Raw genomic sequence first — 22055 nt, 5'->3', positions numbered from 1 at the left:
AAATTGGTAACACGGGTCGATACTTTTCACTTTCTACCCACTGGTAGAATGTAACTTGTTTTTCCTATTCAAAAATATTGATTCAAAAACCACAACTAAAATAAATTCAAATCACTTAAAAAGTCATGTCAAATAAGAAACAAGATTTTTTTTACATTATACAAAAAATATACTAAGATATATGTTGTTTTTCTAAGAGCCACCTACATATATTTGGGTATATTTATTTTATGGCAGTAACTGTAATATCAAAACTCAACCTTTACATGAAATTAAATTGGGAAAAACACATTTTCCCTGTACTTCATTGCTACAACATTGTGGACTTTGGATTGTCTCAACAGCACCCTAACATCCTTATTCTCTTTTTCTGATAGGCTAGCGATTAGCTACTAAACGGATTCTCTATGAAATTCAAGAATCTTCAAGGAAACTTCAGGTAGATTCTAAGAATCTTATTTGGCAGTGATAAATATAACACTTGTATTATTCTGTTGGCATAGAATCAATTTTAACTTTTCTTTGTGGTTCGCTTTAGATTTTATCCTACCAAAGATGTTTTGGTGTTTTGGTGAAGACAGACTTCAAACTATGTGGTGACTAAGCAAAGCCCTTACATAAAGCTTGAAATCAGATTTTTATAAATACTTCCAATGAAAGACATTGTTTGGAAACAAGCAGGAAAAAAGTCTTATGAAAAAAAGTTTTCAGGATACCACTTAAAAATTCAAATCAAGTCCTATTCACTTAAATATTAAAATAAACCTTAAAACAGAATGGTCGTACATAGATCAGCTTTCAATGGTAGCTGCTTATTAAAAATGAGTGTCTGAGGGCATATTCCAATTTCATCCTCTTCAAATTGTGCAGCTCAGATAAATGTTTATTTTACTGAAAATATTTGCAAAATTACAATATAAATACATGATCATATTAAGATAGGATGGCTATTTATAATGTATTCTTATCCATAGATATAAAATGAATGCAGTAAATATAGCATACTCTCGAATTGTTAGTACACAGTGTTTCTTAGTAAAGTACATACAACCTATTATTAAGCAACAATTATCTAGTTTTCAAATGTACATCTTAGGGAGTTTTTAGGATGGAAGGATACACTAAATCCCCCAATACCCTTTTTGGTTGGTGAAAGTTAGTTCTTAAAATTTTGAAAAGATACCATGTTAATCTTAACATCTGTTGTTAGGCTCTTTGCGTTTCCTCATTCTGAAACTTTACTTTTTTAGTCTAGATGTTTTCTTAATGACACCATATCAGCCAACCATACTTTTAATTCTAATACAGTTATCATGTACTGTCTTTTCATTAAACACATATCGACAATGAAACAGAATCATTAAAAAATTTTTTGTCAGCCCAAATTCCCAAAATCAACTTTCAGGGTATTATGGGGAATCTCAACTAGATATAGTCTCACCTATAATATTAATCTGGGCTAGAAAGTTTTTTATTGATTCTAATCCTTAAAAATACAAATTATGAGCTCTACTTTAAAATTCTTTGTTAAATGTATTGGGATTTGTTTCAAAAGCATCTTCTACCCTTCTGCATTACAGATTTAATGGAAACTTGTTACTACAGCAGTTCCAACACAAGCATATGCATGCAAGAGATCACCCTACAGATTCTAACTACAAAGTTATTGAAACATCCTACCCGTCAAGTGGCATAAATGTACATCTTTTATATACAAAAGGTAAAGTGCATTATTAAATTAGTGAACTGACAGATTGTCTGCCTGGACCATATAGCTTTCAAATAGACAAATGTGAAATTCTCCCATTAGAACCAATTACTTCAAGAGGTTCCAACTAGCTTTTCCACCCTGTCATTCATTTTTTGGCCATGCTCTTTAGTGCAAATAAGCTTGTGTTTGACTCAAGTTTAAGGGACATGGCAGTTTGGGGCTTTAATAAGAAAAATTATAAAATGTGGCAGAACGTTAATACTTTTATAATACATTGCATCTTTTGCATATAAGCAACAGATTAATGTTGCTTTCAATTGCTAGGAGCACACTGCCAACTATTTATTATGAGGAACCCGTTTCCAAATTTCATACTATTAGCTTATATTATTACAGTTTGAGTCTGTACCACATTATGCTTGATTATGTGCAAACATCATCAGTGTTTTAGAATTATACAGTGAACTAGTAATTTTGATTACTAACTTCAATGCTCATTTTTGACTTTTAACATCCGGTTGCCTTAAGAGTTTAATGTCTTCAAGGCAAGGATCCTATTATTTTGAAGACCATGTACACTTGCAGCTCCACTTATGTCACAAATGACAATAAAATATATATTGCACAAATAAAAATAGTAGCTTATTTTATAAGATACATGGCAATACATGTCTTAATACCAGAGTTTTAAACTGGATCTTATTTGATTATGGCTAATGAATGATTGGGAATTTTAAGTATCAAAATAATCATAGCATCATTTCATTTTTCAATGAATACATTAACTATGAAAACATGAAACAAAAGGACTGGCAGAAGGCTTAATGATTCTAAAGTATATTCAATTGCCAGTATATATAGTATATATGCATCTATCCAATCTGTAGCTTTGAGATGGTAAAAACTTGGAAGTATACATACAATGTAGAAAATTTGGCTGCTTTACTAATTATTTACTTAAATAATTTATGCAAGATTAAACTAATATTTATATACAATGAGTTAAAGATATTTATCTTTAAGTCTGACATAGTATTGTGTGTATGTATATATATAAAATTCATATGTACATACACATGTGTATATATAGACATACACTCAATCTTATCAGACTAAAAACCAAAAAAATTATTTAGACTTAATGGATATAAATATTTTAGAAGGGAAGGTTTTTAAGAGTATATAGTCACAGCAGTAGTGATAGGAACACTCAAATACTGGAATATTCACAGCTCCAGTTTTGCCAAAATCTGACAGGTTGATTATTATTAATAGGCACTATGATGGGCAGCAATAACAATCAGTAGTACAGTAATTCAAGTGCACACCGCTCCTTCATATACCAAAAACTACTTTCATCAAGCCTACAATAGTTATTTTACAGTTAGGACTGTTTAAATATCCTCGCTACTTTTAGAGTCTCAATACCCACCATGTGCTATTAATTCTAGAACTAACATTATTTTTTAACCTTCAGTTGTTCCATTGTGATCCAGATGGTCCACGATAATAATGAACTAATGACATTTCTTCATACTACTTGAGAAAATGTGAAATACAATCTGCAAACCAACACCAGTATATGTCTGGATTACTGATTGCTTGTTTTTAAGAATCATAAACCAGTGAAATTAGTTTTCTTAATTCATATCATAAAGTTTTCTTAATGATCGTAAATGTATTTGGGGACAAACCTCTGAAGGAAAGAGTGTTAAAATAATTCTGAATTACCAATAGCATATAAAAGAAGAGCTATATTCTGATCTCAATCCATGCAGCCAGCTTTCATCAATGAGAGCTATATTTGGGGGTTGAAATCAGTGTCTGGCTCTTAAACATGATTATATGGACTTATTGTGTGGGAGGGGAATAAAGCCAAATTAAAGCCACAGTAATTTCATTCAGAATGAAATGCAGCTCAACAGATAAAAATTCAGTCAGTTAACACAGGGTGGGTTGGTATAGATAAAGACTATATCCACTCAGGTAAAAAATTGCTTAGGCGTTGAAAAATTGCTGGGGACTTCCTGGAAAGTAATTTTTAATACAGGTAAATGGGTGAGTCTTCTGTGAAGTAAACCTTTTTAAGTATTATAAAGAGCACCTTGGAAAATGCCTGAATTTTCCTTTCAAATATGTTTGTAACCAATCTTCAAATAATATTTTTTCCCAGGCTTAAAATTTATATTCTAACTGCTTTTTAGAAAAAAAAAAAACAACAACAACTTTTTTTCCCCCCGGAATTAAAACACCTGTAAAAGTCAGGTTTATACTGGAAGTGTTGACACAGTTTTAAGGGTAGTAATTGCAAAAGTGCTACTAAAAGATATTATTACAGATGTATTTTTATATCAATTAACTGGTGCACCAACCCCTCAGAAATAGTGTTAAAGAAGAAGCATAAAATATAACACCTTGAGTCCATGATGTATTTTGGGGAAAAAAACCTCTCACAACCTTCAAATTAGCATCAAAAGCTAAAACAACAAAATTTCCATAGCAAAGCCATAGGATGAAGCCTCCCACTCAACAGAGACATGAAAGTAATTCCTGAAACTTTCAAAAGTCAGTAAAAATATATGATACAATAAGCAGAGGTGTAGATGGGATTGTAACTAGCTTAGAATAACCAATTAAAACTCTCCTATGGCTTTGATATGGCAACTATTAACTGTAGGGTTACCACAAAATTTGAAATTATAGAATACTATAGTAACTCTAAGATTTGATTCTTTAATGGTACTGGTTAATGTTCAGTTATCCAATGGACAATTAATATACTTCCACTTGTACTTTCATAAGCAAATATATTTATACTATACTTAAGGTCAATTTCTGTTTCTGTGGTAACTGTCCTACAGGTAAGCTTGGCAGCTTTTAATGAAGTAAGAATGAAATACTTTTTTGGGGGAACTTGTTAAATAGTAATTCACACTTCCATATTAAGTATATGTATCTTTTTTCGGGATTATTCATAGTGCAATGTAAGTCTTAAGTTATGGTATTTAGAAGGTCAGAACGTCACATTTTGTGCTGATCTGCATACTTCAATAGTCTGGAGCAGATGAAGCAGCTAAACTATTTAGCTCTGGGAAGGTTGGAATTCCCATAAGAATTATAGCATACTATGCATAACATAACATGGAAATCAGACTCCTTGAAGTATAAACTACTAGAGGTATTACTAATAACAAAGGGCCAAAAAAGAGGAAAAACTTCTTCAAATGATTATAGATCAGTACTTTTAGCCAATTTATGATTTTAAATTTTGCCTGATGGAGTTCAATTTCACTCTAGTCGAGGCATTCTTGTTCTTCACCACTGGCCCTTCTGCCATCCATTCTCCTTTCTTTATGGCTGTTGCAAATTTTCCTCATCTCTTCTTCATACTTGATAAAATTCTCCCCAAACCTTGTCCAAGCTTTGAACGGAACAGTAATAGTATTACGGTAAGGTGGCCTCACCTCACTTACCTTCAGGAAAATTCCATATTTATTAGAGCCCACATCAAAGTAGAACCTTTTATTGTCCACTCTGAAAGAAGTTCCCTCTGGAAGTTCAAGCGGGTCATCGTCTCCACCTCTTCGTTCTTCTATGTCCCCTTCGCCATAGTCTTCAATTAGCTGAACCAAGGCATCACGAAACTCAATCATTCCTTGTGCTGGGAGGACAATAGTCTGCTCTTGGCCCAAACTGTGGCCAAAATAACCTATCATGCCAGTCCCCCGTATCATGGTTTGTCTAATCCTTAGGAAGCGACCTCGCTGATTTTCCTTCAGATCTAGGTAATATTTCCTATTGTCCCTCTCTATGTAGTCTGTTTTAAGGACACTGTGAGGGTGCTCCTCGGACCCCACGGAGACTGGTGGGGAGGGTGCCGAGTGCCTCTGTCTCCTCCTGGAGCCTTGCTCTCTGCTGTGGCCATGCTCTTGCCGGTGGCCTTTCAGGCCCAGGTGGGCGTAATGCTCGATGAAGTCCCCTAGACAGTCCTTCAGCTCCGCTGCTACTGACAGGGAGAGGGTCAGTTTACTCTTTCTGATATTGTCCTGCCGGCCTCTCCCTATCCAGACTTCGGCTATCTTTAGGAACCGGCCCCGGGAGCTTTGCTTCACGTCTAGGTAAAACCTCTTTTTCTGGATGTCCACTCGTTTGGAGGCCAGCTCCTGGATTTCGGCTGCGCCCCCAGGCTGATTAGGGGTGGCTGAAGCCGCGTAGTGGGGGTAGTGGGAGTGCTGGGCCTGGGGATAGAGTCTACTCTTGCTTAGGCCAGAGCCCCCTACATTCTTGCCTCCGCGGCCGCGGCCGCCGCCGCCTCCCCTTCGCCTGGCTCTTTCCATCTTCAGCTGCAAGTGACAAACAGACACACGGGGTGGAGTGGGGGAGGGGTGTTGAGAACAATCGCAGACGCCCCTCGGCCTGCGCTGCCCCCGCCTCCGCCCGGGACCCCCACACCGGGCTCGGCTCCCACGGCGCCGGCCACCCCAGCGCCGAGCTCCTGCCCTACCGGACGGTCCGGGGCGGCGGGCGGCATACCCAGTTCTGCACCGCGTACACAGCATCCCTCCGCCGCCCGTGGCCTCCCGTTCCCGCTCGCCGCCGGGCCGCCCGCCTCGGGCTCGGCAGCACCAGGGTCCCCAGCCCGCAGACACTCACATCAGCACTGCCATCACCGCCGTCACCGATGCCCTTCACGACCGCCGCCGCCGCCAGCTCTCGGCCCCTCTGCTGCAGCCAACACGGCCGCCGCCCCCCGCCTGCTCCCCGGCCGCCGCGTATCGCACAGCCCCCCCGCCGCCGCCGGAGCAGCCGGGCAGGGGCATCGCCTGCGGCGCCCACCGCCGCCGCCGCCCCCTCCTGCGGCCGCTGCGGGGGCCGCTGTCTCTCTTCGGGCACCGGCCCGACACCCGCCGGGGAGGGGAGGGGGAGGCGGGGAGGTTGGCGGCGGGGGGCGGACAGCGGACCCCGCCTCCTCCAGCACAGCCCGCTGAAGGGAAGAGGGAGTCTCGGTTCTCCCTCGGGGCGCCTGACCGAAGCCCTGCGCGTGGGTATGGAGCGTGAGTGCGAGGTGACCGGACTAGTGTGGAGATGGATATAAGGATCGGGGTGGAGAGAGTGTTCTGACTTCTCCAGGTTCCGCGGGGATGTAGGACTCTGGCGGCCCACCAGCATCCACACAAAGACTACACTTCCCAGGGTGCTTAGCAGCAGCGAGAGCCCCATGCGCATGCGCGCCCATAGTCAACCTGGCTGTGATGGGAGAGCTGAAATGCTGCGGGGCGGAGGACGGGGCGGGGCGAAAGGGGTGGGGAAGGTTGGTCTCCGACAGCCGATGTGTCCTGTGTGCGCCGTGACGCTCCCGCGTGCACTCCATAGAGTGGGATTAAACTCTTTTGAATTGGTGTCTAGCCTCGATGCCTGGGTTCCAGGCCCTTCTGTCGTGGCTTTCCACAGGTCATCCAGCTGAAGAAGATCCGTTCAACTGTCTCTTCTCAGGGTAATGTGTCCTCTCCACTCCTGCTTCCGCCAGCCCTGGACTATCACTCTAGCCTTTTCGAACCCTGGAGGGTCCAGTTTCATAGAGCAGGCCTCTGGGGGTGGGGTGGTGTGCGGTGGGTGGGATAGGGTGTGTGTGTGTGTGTGTTTCTCCTTATAAATGGACATCCTCCTTTCCACCTCCCGACCACCCAGGAAAAGAAACCCTGACCGCTTGCAGAACTTCTCAGCTATCAGAAAGTGTGCTTCCCTGCCCCTCCTTCCCCAGCCTTTTGTGAGCCCTTGGGATTCTGTCCTTTCTATACGGTCTTTACTGCTGCAGAAGGTTAGCCACTCCATGTTTACACAACAAAGTCGAGGGAAATAACCTAATCTGTGTAATTTAGCAAATTATGTTGGATTTCTGGAGTTCAAATCATTCGGTCCTTAATTTTTTTTTCTTTCTGGCTGAATCCGAGTCGTTTTCTGGATAGCTTTGAGTATGTAAAAATGCTACTCCCTAGGAAAGAGGGTGATAAAATACTTAGGATGCAAATTTAGCAGTCTTTAAGTCAGAGTACTTCCGTATGTTAATTTTTAGGGAGTTGAAGGTCAGCTTGGGTAGAGCGGTTCAGATTTTATGTCATTGAATAGAATTGTCTAGGCTGTTTATATAAATTTGGAAGTCATCTGTGTACTACAAATAATTTCAAAGCTATCAGACTAGATGTGATCATCAAGGGAGTGATTGTAGATGGAAAAGAGAATGAAAAAGGTTGTTACTGGAATCTGGAATGCTGTGATGTTTAGAGATTGGTGAGGTAAGGAAGGACCATCAAATGGTACTGAGAAAGAAGTCTTACTGATGTAGATGGAGAATCAAGAATTGTCACAGAAGCCTAATAAAGCAGAAGTCCCCAACGCCTGGGCTGCACCCCGTTAGGGACTGGGCTGTACAACAGCAGGTGAGCTTCAGGGGAGGGAGCGAAGCTTCATCTGTATTTGCAGTCACTCCCCAGGGCTGACATCACCGCCTCATCTCCACCTCAGATCATCAGGCATTAGATTCTGGCATTAGGAGCACCAGTCCCTGGTACCAGAAAGTTTGGGGACCGCTGTAAAGTGTTTCAAAGTAGGTATGACTAATTGTGTCATATACTGCTGGTACATTGAGCCAAATAGGATTGAGAATTCACTATAGGATTTGGCAACATGAAAGTCATTGCTAACCTTGATATGAGCCCTTTTGGTGGGGTGGAATGAGTACAGTGGTTTAAGAGACAATGGAAGAAGCGGAAGTGAAAAATGCTAGTGTAGCTGACTCTAGTATAGCTCATGGGAAATATATATACCTATATATGCATATTTATATCTGTATTTATTCAGCCTCTGTAATAATGTGGGCCAATTCCCAATTCCATATATATATATTTCCATATATGTATTTCCATATATATATTCATATTCCTCAGTTGGCAAGCTGAAGACCTAGGAGAGCTGATGGTATAGTTCCAGTCCAAGTCTGAAGGCCTGAGATCCAGCAGAACTGATGGTGTATGTTTCAGTATAGGTTTGAGTCCAAAGGCAGGAGAAGACTAATGTCCTAGCTTGAAGACTGTCAGGCAGAATGAATTCTCCCTTACTCAGCCTTTTTGTTTTATTTACATCTTTAACAGATTGGGTGGGGCTCACCCACATTGGGGAGGGTAGTTTGCTTTACTCAGTTTACTGACTGAAATGTTAATGATATCCAGAAACACTCTCACAGACATACCCAGAATAATGTTTAACTAAATATCTGAGTGTTCTGTGGCCCAATCAAGTTGATATTATAAATTAACCATTACAGTAGAGTATATGGGCATAGATGTAATTATGTAAATAAATTTCAAGGTAGGAGCTTGCGTAAAGTCTTTTTTGTTTGTTTAGTGAAATCTGAGGCAAGGTCATAAGCTGAGAGTGTGGATGGGGGAGGAGATAGAATAGGTTTAAGGAGAGAAGCGAAGGTATGCATTAGAAGAAGAGGATAGTAAACAATTAGTGAAAAGTTGTAGAATTGCTAGGAGAAATAAGGACCCATTTGAGGTTGGTGCTAACAAATTTAAGGTGAGACCACTCAACATGATTGTGTTTTTCACCTGCTACATTGATTCAGCTGCATAGCTACAGGCATGAGTTGGCAGAGAATTTGTTTTTATTCAGGGTTAGAGTTTTGCCAAGAGAGAATATGAAACCATTGATGGGCAATGGAGTCAAGGGAGTATGCAAGGAAGTGGTTATAATTTAGTAGTTTAAACAGCTCAAGGAGGAAGTAAGAACTTCCTGGGGGTGAGGTGAGTGAAAACACCCTCACAGAATAATGTTTAATTAAATATCTGAGCACTTGTGGCCCAGTCAAGTTGCTGCTATAAATTAACCATCACAGTAGAGTATATGGGCACAGATGTAATTATGTAAATAAATTTGGATTATAGGTCCCAGCTAGATCAAAAGATTGTTTGAGTTGAGTTTCTATCGGGAATGGACTTGAAAAATAGAAAATGTTGATTGGAAAGTGAGACGTTTAGAATTGAGATTATGGAAAGATTTAGTCACTGGTAATGACATGGTGTCCTCATGTGAACACATGGGTAGAGCAAGGTGTAGGTAAGATTATTGGAGGAGACCTAGTCAGAAAACTGAGAGACACTGTCTTCCTCAGATATTGTGCATCGAAGGTTGTGACCCACTGGACAAATAGAGGGGAAAAAAGGTAGGATAGAGATATAAATAGCTACTGTACTGATGGTGATGAAAATGATCCATTAACACCCAATTCAAATACTGTCAATTTGATCTATATATCTAATACTGGAAAGTTAGGTATTGAGTTATATACGGTTACATGGAAACTCATTGTCAACCTATAAGCCTTTCATGGATTTCTGTTCTTTGACCAAAGTGTTCTTTTAAGAGTGGCAGGTGACGTGAGGCATCTTTTCTTAGTTGTCAAGTTTGAAATTCGTCAGCAAATGCTTATTATAATGCAGCTTCTGTAGAGGTTTATCTTGTCTGTCTGTCTTATTTATTTGTTTGTTTATTTGTTTATTATGATGACATTGGTTAATGAAATCCGATAAGTTTCAGTTGTACATTTTAACAGTAAGGCATATATATATATTTACATTGTGTGTTCACCTCCCATAGATAGATTTCTTTCTGTCACCACATATTTGACCCCTTTTACCTGTCTATCTCCCCACCTCTCCCCCCACCCTCTGGTAACCACTTGTCTATTTTCCATGTCCATGATTCTCTGTTTGTCCTGTTCATTTGTTGCTTTTAGGTTTATATCCCACGTATAAGTGATATGTGATTTTCAACTTTTTCTGTCTGGCTTATTTCTCTTAGCACGATTATCTCAAGATCCATCCATATTGTCGCAGAAGGCAGTATTTCACCTCTTCTTATGACTGAGTAATATTCCATTGTATATATGTACCACAGCTTCTTTAGCCAATCACCTATCGTAGGACACTTCAGTTGCTTCTATGTCCTGGCCACCGTGAATAATGCTGCTATGAACATTGGTGTGCAAATATCTTTTCGGATATGGGTTTTCAGGTCTTAGGGGTAAATACCCAGTAGAGGGATTGCTGAATCATATGGTAGATCCATTCTTAGTTGTTTGAGGAACCTCCATACTGTTTTCCATAGTGGCTGTACCAATTTTCAGTCCCACCAGCAATGTATGAGGGTTTCTTTTTCTCCAACATTTGTTATTACTTGTCCTGTTGATTACAGCTATTCTAACAGGTGTGAAATGCTATCTCATTGTGGTTTCGATTTGTATTTCTCTAATAGCTAGTGATGTTGAGCATCTTTTCAAATATTTGCTGGCATTTGTATGTCCTCCAGGGAGAAGTGTCTGTTCAGGTCCTCTGCTCATTTTTTAATTGGATCGTTTGTTTGTAGTTGTTATTGAGTCCTATGAGTTCTTTGTATATTTTGGATATTAGGCCCTTATCAGAGCTGTTGCTTGTAAATATATTTTCCCATTCGGATGGTTGTCTCTTCACCTTGATGACAGTTTCTTTTGCGGTACAGAAGCTTTTTAGTTTGATGTAGTCCCATTCATTTATTTTAGCTTTTATTTCCCTTGCCTTTGAAGTCAAATTTATAAAATCCTCTTTAAGTCTAAGGTCCTTGAGTTTAGTTCCTATGTTTTCTTCTATGCATTTTATTGTTTCCGGTCTTATATTCAGGTCCTTAATCCATTTTGAGTTAATTTTGGTGTGTGGTGATAGACAACAGTCTAGTTTCATTCTTTTGCAGATGGCTTTTCCATTTTCCCAGCACCATTTATTGAAGAGGCTTTTCTGTCTCCACTGTATGTTTTTGGCTCCTCTTTCAAAAATTATTTGCCCATATGGGTTTACTTCCAGGCTCTCAATTCTGTTCCACTGGTCCATGTGTCTGTTTTTCTGCCAATACCATGCCGTTTTGATTACCGTCGCTTTGTAGTATAATTTGAAGTCAGGCAGAGTGATGCCTCCAGCCTTGTTCTTTTTTCTCAGGATGGCTTTGCAATTTGGGGGCTTTTGTGCTTCCATACAAATCTTATGATTTTTTTATTCTATTTCTTTAAAAAATGCTGATGGGATTTTGATGGGGATTGCATTAAATCTGTATAATGCTTCAGGTGGTAAGGTCATTTCAACTATATTGATTCTTCCAATTCAAGAACACAAAATATCTTTCCATTTTTTTGTATCTTCTTTGATTTCTTTTATCTTGGCTTTCTTTGTAGGCTTTTTTGGCTTGTCTTATCTCTCAAGGTTGTGAATAATTTATTGGTGAGAAGACAGGCAAAGAAGTAGGAATACTCTGATTTAGTAATTTCATATCTAGGAATTCTATGGAAATATTAATATGAATGCTGAGAATTACACACAAAGATTTTCACTGAACATAATTTGTGATAAAATTTGCAAGCAACCTGTCATCAATAAGGAATAGTTAATCTTCAATATAAATATCAATGGGGATATAATATCAATAGAGATAGATAAAGAAAATGGAATTCTTTACAGTCTTCAAAAGGTCAGGAAGTGGTGTTAGGTTTTACTTATCCCATTCCATCAACTGGGATGCTTTCAGATGCAAATAATGGAAACACCAAATTAAATGGGTTTCAGAAATAAAAGTTATTTATTAGCCTATTTAATTGATACATCCTGAGATAGAGTGACCTTCAGTCAGGTTCAGTCAGAGCCATGACTATTTTTCTGGCCCTGTGCTTGGCCCTTTTCCATGAAGAAGGCATGAAAAGTGCTTTATCTTCAGAGTGATTTCTTGGATGGTTTTAAGATGATTGTGTGTAGCAATGATGGCTCTATATTTCTTCCTTCACATCTAGCAGGAACGAAAGCATTCTTTCCCATACTATGGAAGGAGAATCCAGAGCTTTGTTACAATTGGTCCACCTTAGATCTAGTAATTATGCATAGGAAATGAAGATTGGAGTCTAGAGAACTGGGTAACAGTTCTTATTCCTGAATCAGTCCTGTAGCAAGGGGAATGGGATTTCCCTATTGGCCTTAAAGTAATTGAGTTTCATTCCTGGTACTGGTGATGAAGTCAGTCTCATTCAAAAAGCTTTGCTGTTACACATAAGAGCTGAGTTGGGGACGGCTTAATGGGTTCATTACTCTCTTCTTTCACAGTATTAAGATAGTCAAGCCTCTTTTTGCTTTTTTCATTCTTGATTTTACTAAAACCATGACACTATATTTATCCTCAGTAGCCCAACTTGGAAAAGTATAAGTCACTGATATTTACAGGCTCTTCATATTACTCTCAGATTGTAAGAAAGAACTATCTATACAGGAAGGAGGGAAGAAGAGAGGGAGAGAGACATAGATATCATGTTTGTTGAGAAACAAATAAACTATAGAATATTAAAACTTTTCTTTCACATACCTGACCTCAATTCCATTTTTTTTTCCTGTAGGGACCCCTATTAACTGATACGTGTCAACCTGGATCGTTCTTTGCATTTACATAGACACAGAATTTCATTTTATATTTTAAAATTTAAATGGTATTACTGACACTTAGTTTTTCCTGTTTCACTTAGCATATATGTTACAGACCTTCTCATTTTAATACATATAGTTATATGCTCTTACGGTTTATTATGCCATATTATGGATATGTCATTATTGAACTATTAATTACCCAACTAATTGCTTCTATTGTTTTTGCTGTTACAGACTGATATCATGAACATCCTTTGGATGCATCTTTGTGCATATGTGCATGTATTTCCATAGGATAAATATGATTTGTTAATTTGAAGGGTTTGAAGATATAAAATTTTGATAACTTCTACAAATGTCTGAAAATGCTGAGCCAATTTTTATGCTTTTGCAAATATCGTAGATGATTAATCTTTTAAATTTTTCCTGATAATGATATATCAGAATTTTAGACAGTTTTGTTGGCCTCATTTATTGAATACTTTGTTCTTTTAAAGATTAGAAATGCCTGCTTTATCATCTGTCAAATTTCAATATTTACATGGCTTTATTTCTGGACATGGTATGTTTTATTTCATTGATTTATATCTCCATTTTTATACCAGTTCCACACTATTTTAATTACTGTTTTTTTGTATTGTTTTATATTTAGTAGAGTGAATTTTCACTTATTGGTCTTATTTTTCAAAAAAATATTTACTGCTCTTGAGCATTTTCTCTTTCTAGTGGACTTTAATGTAAACTTGTGTGATCTGATGAAAATCCTGCTGACATTTTTTCTTGGTATTGGTCTCAAGTGTATTGATTTGATTAATATATTTATTTTTGAGACTAAATATCCAGGAGCTCAGTGTATCTTATCTAGCCCTTTTTTTGATATCTTAGTAAACTTCTCTAGTTGTTTTTAAAATGAGTCATATATTTTATGTTAGGCTCATTCCTTAATAGGTTGTCATTTTTACTGTTACTGAGTTTAGATATAAATTATGTTTTAAATTGATTCTTGCTCATATATTGAAAAATACTTAATTTGACTATGCTTATCTTGAATCTTATCTTCTCAGGCGTATTTGTTCCTTTTAATGAAACAGATAAATTACCTACCCTTAAACAGATACTGAGGGAAAATTATTTTAGGAAGCTTTAGATTTTTGATAAAAGTTAAGCTTACCTCTTGTAAAAGCTGATTGGTAACAGCAGTCAGCGTTTTTTAAAGATAATTTTTCTTTTTTCTTTTTTGATAAAATGCTTAATACATGGGAGGATTAAGAAAGTGGATGGTTTCTGAATAACTTCTTCATGGGGAAAGAAGAAATTAAAATAATTTTATATTCTCTCCCCAGTAGTGGAGCCAATGACCTTCCCTCCTGAGCCTACTTCAGACCTTTGTTTCTTTCTGACTCCGCTGTTCTTATCTCTGCATTTTTATGATCTCTTCCACCTTTAGTCTAACAGGCTAGCTCCTCAGGGAAGGGCAGAGTTTGACCCCCTTTTAAGTCTCTTTGAGGCTAATAGGATAGAGGTATGGGATCGTTCTGGTTTGTGATAGAAAAAATAGAAGCCATTGGAAAAAATATCAAAGCTTTGTTGTTTCTCCTGGAAATTTAGATGTACAGCCATGAAACATCATCTATTGACACTTGATTTGCTTTTGCTGTTCTTTCATAAAACAAAGGCACTGAAGTCCAGTAGAAAGATAATTGGACTGGAGGATAACTTTTGCCTTCTAGGAGGTGTCATAAAATTGTTGATTTTTCCTTTTATTTATTTCACATACACTTCCCTGTCTGAAGAGACTGTATTGGAAATTCTTATGCAAGATTTGCAGTGGGTAAATTTAGTTGCTTTCTGAATTGTATATTAATTCCAAATTTCTTTTTCACCCAATCTCCATTTTCATCCTTCACTAGTCCTCCTACATTTAAATTGGTCTTACTGTAAAATTTATACATTTTACTTTCTACCTGGCAATGCCGACTTTCAACCCAATGCAGAGCTTTGCATCCTAAAGTTAAATATCACTCTCAGTTAAGTTATGATTTTAATTGCTATTTAATGTTATTTTGATTCTTATTCTGATTTTAAAAGGTTTTGAAACTGTAGCGTTATGAAAATTTTGATATTGTAACTTTGCGTGGCTATTTTGTTTATCCTTATAATTTGTTTTTATTTAAGATACGGGATTAAAGAAAGAAAAGGATTGACCACATAATTTTATTTTCACTTATATTTGTGTATTAGTTAGAATGCAAGCACAGAAAACTCGATTCAAACAGACTTAAAAAATAAGGAAATTTAATATTAAAATATAATGTGAAGGCTGAAGTAGGGCTGACTTGAAGGTGGTGTAGTCCATTGACTGAGACTCTATTTCTCATCCTTGCCTCTGTGTGTTGGCTTTGTATTAAGCAGGCTTTATCTTCAAGCTGACTTCCATCATGGTGGCAAAATGGCTATAGAAGGCTTAGGCTTCACCTGCTCAAATAGAGGGCATCTCTTCCTCTAGCTTTCTTACAAGAGCAAGACAGTACCATTCTCAGAACCCGCCCCATAACATCTCCTTTTGTGTCATTGGCCTGAATTAAGTCATATATTTTTTTTCTTTAACCAAATCCACGGGAATTTGGCCTGAGTTTCTGAATCATCATTGTGGCAAGGGGAATGGGATTTTTAGAGTAGCTGGTCTTACCATGGGAGCCGCGAGTGGGGGCAGCTTCCCTGAAGCACTTTGGCTTTGTGGGTAACTGGTCATTATCTGAATTAAATTTATGGTACTGTAAAAAGAGTGCAGGGTGAAATGGATATTGGGTGGGCAACTGTCAATGTCCACTTGATAATGAGTACTATAAAATTTCATTTCAGGCCATATGAAGTAACAATAATAAATATAAAAGGAAAAATAGGCAGACTAAGCAAGTTTTAAATGGACTTACTTGAAAACTTTCTCTGCAGTTTCCCAGTTTATAATGGTTGATTTCAGCTGACTGGCTTTAGCTACTTACAGAACAGGAAATTCATTAAAAATAATGAATTATTCAGTTGGATAGTGAAATTCAGTTATAAAGCACTTCAGTGTGCCATGGATTCAGTTCAGGTCAAGTCATGTTCTGGCTTATGGGCAGTGAGGCTTTTCACAATGACACAGCATAGAGAGAGGCTTTTATCCTTTTCCCCTGTTGCTAGCATTTTAATGGCATTTTATTGTATTTATTTGGTTGGTTCCATTTACACTTTATTTCCATTTACTTTATTAATACAAATTATATGTTATATACTATTTGACAGTAATGAAAATTTGGCAGATACTGACAAATAATTTTCTCAAAAAAAATCATCCTGTTTTTAAAATTTCAGTGACTTAACTATAACTGAACCTAATGCTAATAGGTAGTTTTATTTAGCTTTTCTGGTTTGCTTGCTTGGGTTATTTGTAGGGAAATTAAGAATAGCAGAAATCTAGCAATAGATTTTAAAGAAAGTTATGAAAGCCTCTTTAGTGAATTTAATGAGGGCTTTATAATGTATTATTTGGTTCATCTTTGTTTTTTTTCTATCCCCTCATACTCTTGATAGTGCATCCAAAAGTAGAAAGGAATTCTCAAAAACAATTCAGGAGAATACTGCTTAAATTACATCTTCTACAATAAAGTATGAATTGTGTGTATGTGTATATATATGTGTGTATTGTGTGCATATATTTATATATACATATATAAATGAGTTGCTAGTATATGGATAAGTGTAGATAAACTCAAAGGGGGAGGTTACATTTTCAGGAAATATGTAATTTGATAAATCAAACTCAGAATTTTAAAAGTTCATTGCATTGTTGATTGAATTTGAAAGGCCTTTTTTACTGGAAGCTGCCTCTCTTGGTAAAAATAACAATTGTATAGGTGAAACCCAAAGAGTCTAACCAAAATTAGGGCGTCGTTAACCAAATTGAATTGCTGAAGCATTTAAGCTGCTTTGGTTTTATAAGCTTTCTGTGTTAGATTATTGAAAACACAAATCCAATTTTATACCATCAATCATTGAAATTTTTTTTCCTACATTTTCTACATACATGAAAAGTTTAAATGAGTATATTAACATTACTATTGTAATGTATAATGTAGTCTGAAACCTCTTAAATGTAGTTTGTGTGGTATAGTTAGAGAAGGAATAGATGCATGTTGAAATTCAATACTCCTTGGGTCAGGTCTGTTTGGTAAGAATGAAATCTTCTTGAATAAGAATCCATTTTCTCTTCTCTATTTGAATTTATCATTTAAAAGAACATTTTGCCTGTGAAGCGCTTCAGTGCTTAATTAACTTTGGAAATTTGTATACTTCATCTAGTTTGTATGGATTTAGTATCTCTGGGTAAACCTACAGATTCTTGATCTTTCTCAGTACACTAAAGGGAATGAAGTATAATAGCAGTAAAAGGTCTATCAATACTCCTACCAATATACCAACTCACATTTTACTGCAGTTTTAAAAATGTGACATCATATTTATCATTGTTTATCTTCACATCAACCCTGTGGTCAATAAGGCGAATAATAGATAATAATGTTATATAATAAGGCAAGTAATATGATTAGAATTTATTCCCATTTTACAGATGTAGAAATGAAAACTTAGAACAGTAAAGTGACTTGTCTAAAGTCACGTGGATACTAAGTGGCCAAATGTCAAAGAATAAATTTCAAAAAAATTAAAGACTGATTCTCATACAAATACCAAATGAACACATACTTCATTTATTCAGTTCATTGAAGAGGGGAACAAAGGAAATAAAATTGGTTCAAAGAGGAACAAAGATTATAGCATGTATTAGAGTTCTTCAGAAAAACAGAACCAATAAGATATACATAGAAATAGAGAAAGAAATTTATTATAAGGGATTGATTGGCTCATGCAGTTATGGAGGCTGAGAAGTTCCATAATCTGGCATCAGCAAGCTGGAGGCCCAGGAAAGTAAGTGGTGTAGTTCCAGTCCAAAAACCCAAGAACCAGGGATGCTGATGTGTGAGGGCAGGAGAAGATGGATGTCCCAGCTTAAGCAGAGAGCAAATAGGCCTTTTTGTTCAACAAATTGGATGATACCTACCCTCATTGGTGAGGACACTTTTCTTTGCTCAGTATGCCTATTCAAATGCTAACCTCTGGAAGCACTCTCCCAGACTTACCACAAAATAATGTTTTACTGGCTTTGAGCTGGTCACTCTTAGCCAGTCAAGTTGACATAGAAAATCGACCATCACATGTAGACAAAGAACTTTGGAATAACGTTGCTAGGTTAGTTGCAAAGCTGTCCTATAGGGCAATAAAAACCATAGCCGTCGAGATTATATTTTTTACTGAATAGAATTCAGTTGCATCTTTACTAGACAAAAATTTACAAGTTAGTATGTAACTTCATAGAGTCTGAGTCTTTAATAAATAGTAAATAATGAGTCAAATAAAGGTATGTTTCCAAATGAAGTAATGTTTGGGTGGGTTTGTGCTCTTATATGACATTGAAAGAACATACTGCCCTCTTTTTGTCTTATTTCTAAGTTTTAGATAATTTTTCTTGGCACAAGGCAACATTGGAGGCTAGGTTTTCTGACTCCAAGTCCAGATTTCTTTCCGCTCTACTTCTCTGCTTCTTCATAGTGTAATTTTTAATATTAGAGCTGTCTGGTAACTTTCACAATATCAGGTAGCCTTTGTTATTAGGTGTCCTTTGTGCACAGTGATGGTGATATAGCTTTCTTCCTCAGAGAAACATTTTGAAACTTCATGGGTATTCGTAAAATTTGCATAAATGCCCAAAGTGATAGCTTATATACCATGATTGCTCTTTTATGACATTTTGTTAGCAGATTTCAGAGCAATTTTAAACATTCTTGCATTTTTAATTAAATAATCAGATTTTATAGAGCAGTGTATTTCATCAGATTAGCCGTTACATATTTTGAACAAAATAGAACTGAACTGTTTTGGGTCGTAAGTGAAAATTCATACATATTAAACAATATAATTGCCTCTCAGAGTTAAACATTGCACTACTTACTGGTAACTTTTTCTTGGACTTGAAATTGTCATCTGTGTATGCCATTTAACTTAACAGTGTGGTAGAGTTTATTTATTATTTTTTTATGCTTTTCAAAAAGGTTGGGATACTTTATTCAGTTTAGCCCTCAAGCAATTAGGCAAGTCAGTTACTGTGGTAACAGTAGGTATTTATTTTCTTAACTTAGAGGTTTTAGGAACAAGAAATCTCTGAGCTAATCCATTGAAACCCAATTTTCTCTTGAGACTCCTGTTAAGTCTGTCTACTTCTTAGAAGATAACAGCATTCTAAGTGGAAAAATGTACTCTTGAGATGAATTTTCAGTCTGCCAAAGTGAAGTAGAGTATGGTTTAAAATCTAGGTGATTAAAAAGCTATCCTTTCTTAGCTAATTCGGAATGTGATTGCTCTTAATTTTTCTAAATTTGTTCTTACTTAAATCTTATTGGTGTGATTTTTATTGACATGAACTAGTAGTGGCTTCGCTAGACAGCTTGTCCTATTATCTAATTGCTGTCAAATAAAATCACTTAAGATGAATTTCTTTCAAAACTAAGTCATAATTTGGGCAGATAATTTCTTAACATTTAATTGGCTAATATTACTAACCCTATAGTAAGTCCACTAATTTAGCTATCATAGGTCAATTTTGTAATTAATTTTTCAAAAAGCCTTTACCAGGAAGTTGCATTCTTATTAGGTATTTTATGACTGTATTAATGGTGATTAAAAAATAGCTATAGTGGGTTGATAATACCAGCAGCATTGGATGTTTGCCAGTGTTAGAGCATTTTGTCTCTGTTCTCTAGCAGCAATTTGCAAACTGGGCCAATGGAGCACATTTGACTTGCTGCTTGTTTTTGTACTGACCAGGAACTAAATGGTTTTTAGATTTTTAAATGAGCGAAAAAAAATGGAAAGAAGAATATTTTGTGAAATCTGTATAAATTCAGATTTTGCTGTTTATAAATAAAGTTTTATTGGAACATAGCCATGCTTATTTGTTTAAGTATTTTTTTATTGTTAAGTATTGATGATGGCTTTTGTGCTACAATGGCAGACTTGAGTAGTAGCGACAGAGACAATTTGCCCACGAAGCCTAGAATGTTTATTATCTGACCTTTTAGAGAAAAAATTTGTAAGTCTTGTTCTATAGTTTAAAAAAAAATGTAGCCTTGATTGTTCATTTAAAAAAAAATCTTTCTTTTATTGGCATACTTCTCCCACATTACTAAAAGTAACACATGTTCTCATAGAAAATTTAGAACCTATAGAAAAGTGTAAAGAAGAAAATTAAAAACTACAGTTGTGGGATAACCATTAATATTTTGGTACACTAGGACCTTTTTTAAAGGTCCTAGACCTTTAAAAAAATTTATAATATGTATATATAATATCCATATATGTATATATACAAATACATATATTTATTTTATAAAATTAGTCTAACTTGCTTTTTTTCACTTGATAAATTATAAGAGCATGTTTTTAGTAACTGCATAGCATTCCGTTTTATGGAGTAATTTATTATATAACTATTTTTCCATTGTTAGGTATGTAGTCTGTTTTCAACTTTTTATTACAAATATTATACATTATATTATGTAATGTATATTTTAAATAGTATATAACATGGATGACTGTCCTTATATATAAATGTTTCTGAAGAATGCTGGTAATTTTTGTAAGATTCTTAAAAATGAAACTATAGGTAAAATGGTATAAAAACTAGAGAAGTATTTTGAGGGAAATCTTGATATTGCACAAAAAAACTTCCTTGGCCTGGCTTCATGAAGAAGATGGCTTATCTTCCATTTAGCCTTGGCTCTGGTTAGATATACTAATTTTTGTACTACTCAATCAAACCAGTTCTTTTAATAATTTGACTGTTAAAGCATGTAGTTGATACTGATAGTTGATGGACTGGAAGAACTGGGCCAATGCCATAGTCTGGGTTGACAGTTTTCAATCACAATTCTGCAGCATGGGAAAAAAAATAATTTGCTGAGTATGTGTTAACTGAAATAAAAAGGGGGTTCATTTGCCTGTGCACATCAAAGCCAAACAAGATACGAACAGGGATTTGCAGTAAAAAAAGTAAAGGTTTATTTAAGGAAATAGTGCCAAGCCTGGAGACACAGGTGAGCTAACACTCAAAGACCTGGCTCCCCGATGGCTCTAGGGCATACGTTATATAGGGGAAAGATCATTAAGTCATGGTAACTAGTGGAGTTGGGGTCATGGGCTCCACTGATTGAGTTGGGGCTTGGGTAGGAGGCAGTTGATCATTGCATCAGGTCCCAATCATAGTGCCATTCTGTCTGGTTTTGAGGAGATGCTGGTAGAGTCCTTCTATCTCCATAGGTGTGGAATTGAAACACAAATGAGGTCAATATATTATTTTTAGTTTGACCAAAACTTTGTTTCTGTGTTCAACAGACCTAGAACTTTGTTCCTAAGACTGTTTGATACTGAACAGAATCTGATGTCCTAAGGGCTTAATGATTAAGAGAGTGGTTTTGCAAAGGTGGAAGGATAAGGAAAGAGAAGAAGCAAATGAATAAATTAAAGAGATAGAGAAGAGAAAAAAGTCATTTTAAAGAAGTGAAGATTTGCATAGCTACATAAGTGCTCTTAGCATGATTCTTGAAGCCATGGAGCGGAGAATGAGTATGAGTTGATGCAGTAGAATCAGATGTGTGGGTGGGGGAAAGGAGATATACTCCATTCTTGGGATAATTCACTTTCTCTTCCCCTGCTTAAGTAGGTGCCTTGGCCCAAAACCCTGTTGCTGTGCATGTCTTGAA

The 22055-nt window shown here is 36.7% G+C and overlaps 2 protein-coding genes across 4 annotated transcripts in view; one reads left to right on the top strand and one right to left on the bottom strand.

Annotated features, from left to right (window-relative positions):
- The window catches only part of PURG (purine rich element binding protein G), a 32428-nt gene extending 25788 nt beyond the window's left edge, over window positions 1-6640 (bottom strand). Inside the window, exons 1-2 of one of the 3 annotated variants that reach the window (XM_039846434.1) lie at window positions 6365-6640; window positions 5185-6054 (exon numbers count right to left, since the gene is read on the bottom strand). In XM_039846434.1, coding sequence (XP_039702368.1) covers window positions 5185-6048 — 864 coding nt within the window. In that variant the 5' untranslated portion in view covers window positions 6049-6054; window positions 6365-6640. Of the gene's footprint in view, window positions 1-865; window positions 6055-6364 lie in introns of those variants that run through there. The other 2 variants (XM_039846433.1, XM_039846432.1) reach the window with 2 other exon arrangements.
- A 362-nt stretch (window positions 6641-7002) lies between these two features.
- Window positions 7003-22055, top strand: part of WRN (WRN RecQ like helicase) — a 110932-nt gene continuing 95879 nt past the window's right edge. The window contains 1 exon segment of the mRNA XM_039846431.1: window positions 7003-7205. The gene's annotated coding sequence lies outside the window, so the exon portion shown is untranslated.

This window comes from Pteropus medius, unplaced genomic scaffold (genome assembly GCF_902729225.1).
Source record: "Pteropus medius unplaced genomic scaffold, Ma_sr-lr_union100, whole genome shotgun sequence".
Lineage (NCBI taxonomy): Eukaryota > Metazoa > Chordata > Mammalia > Chiroptera > Pteropodidae > Pteropus > Pteropus medius.
Note: the sequence above shows the minus strand (reverse complement) of the source record. Positions and strands in the feature narration are given on the sequence as shown.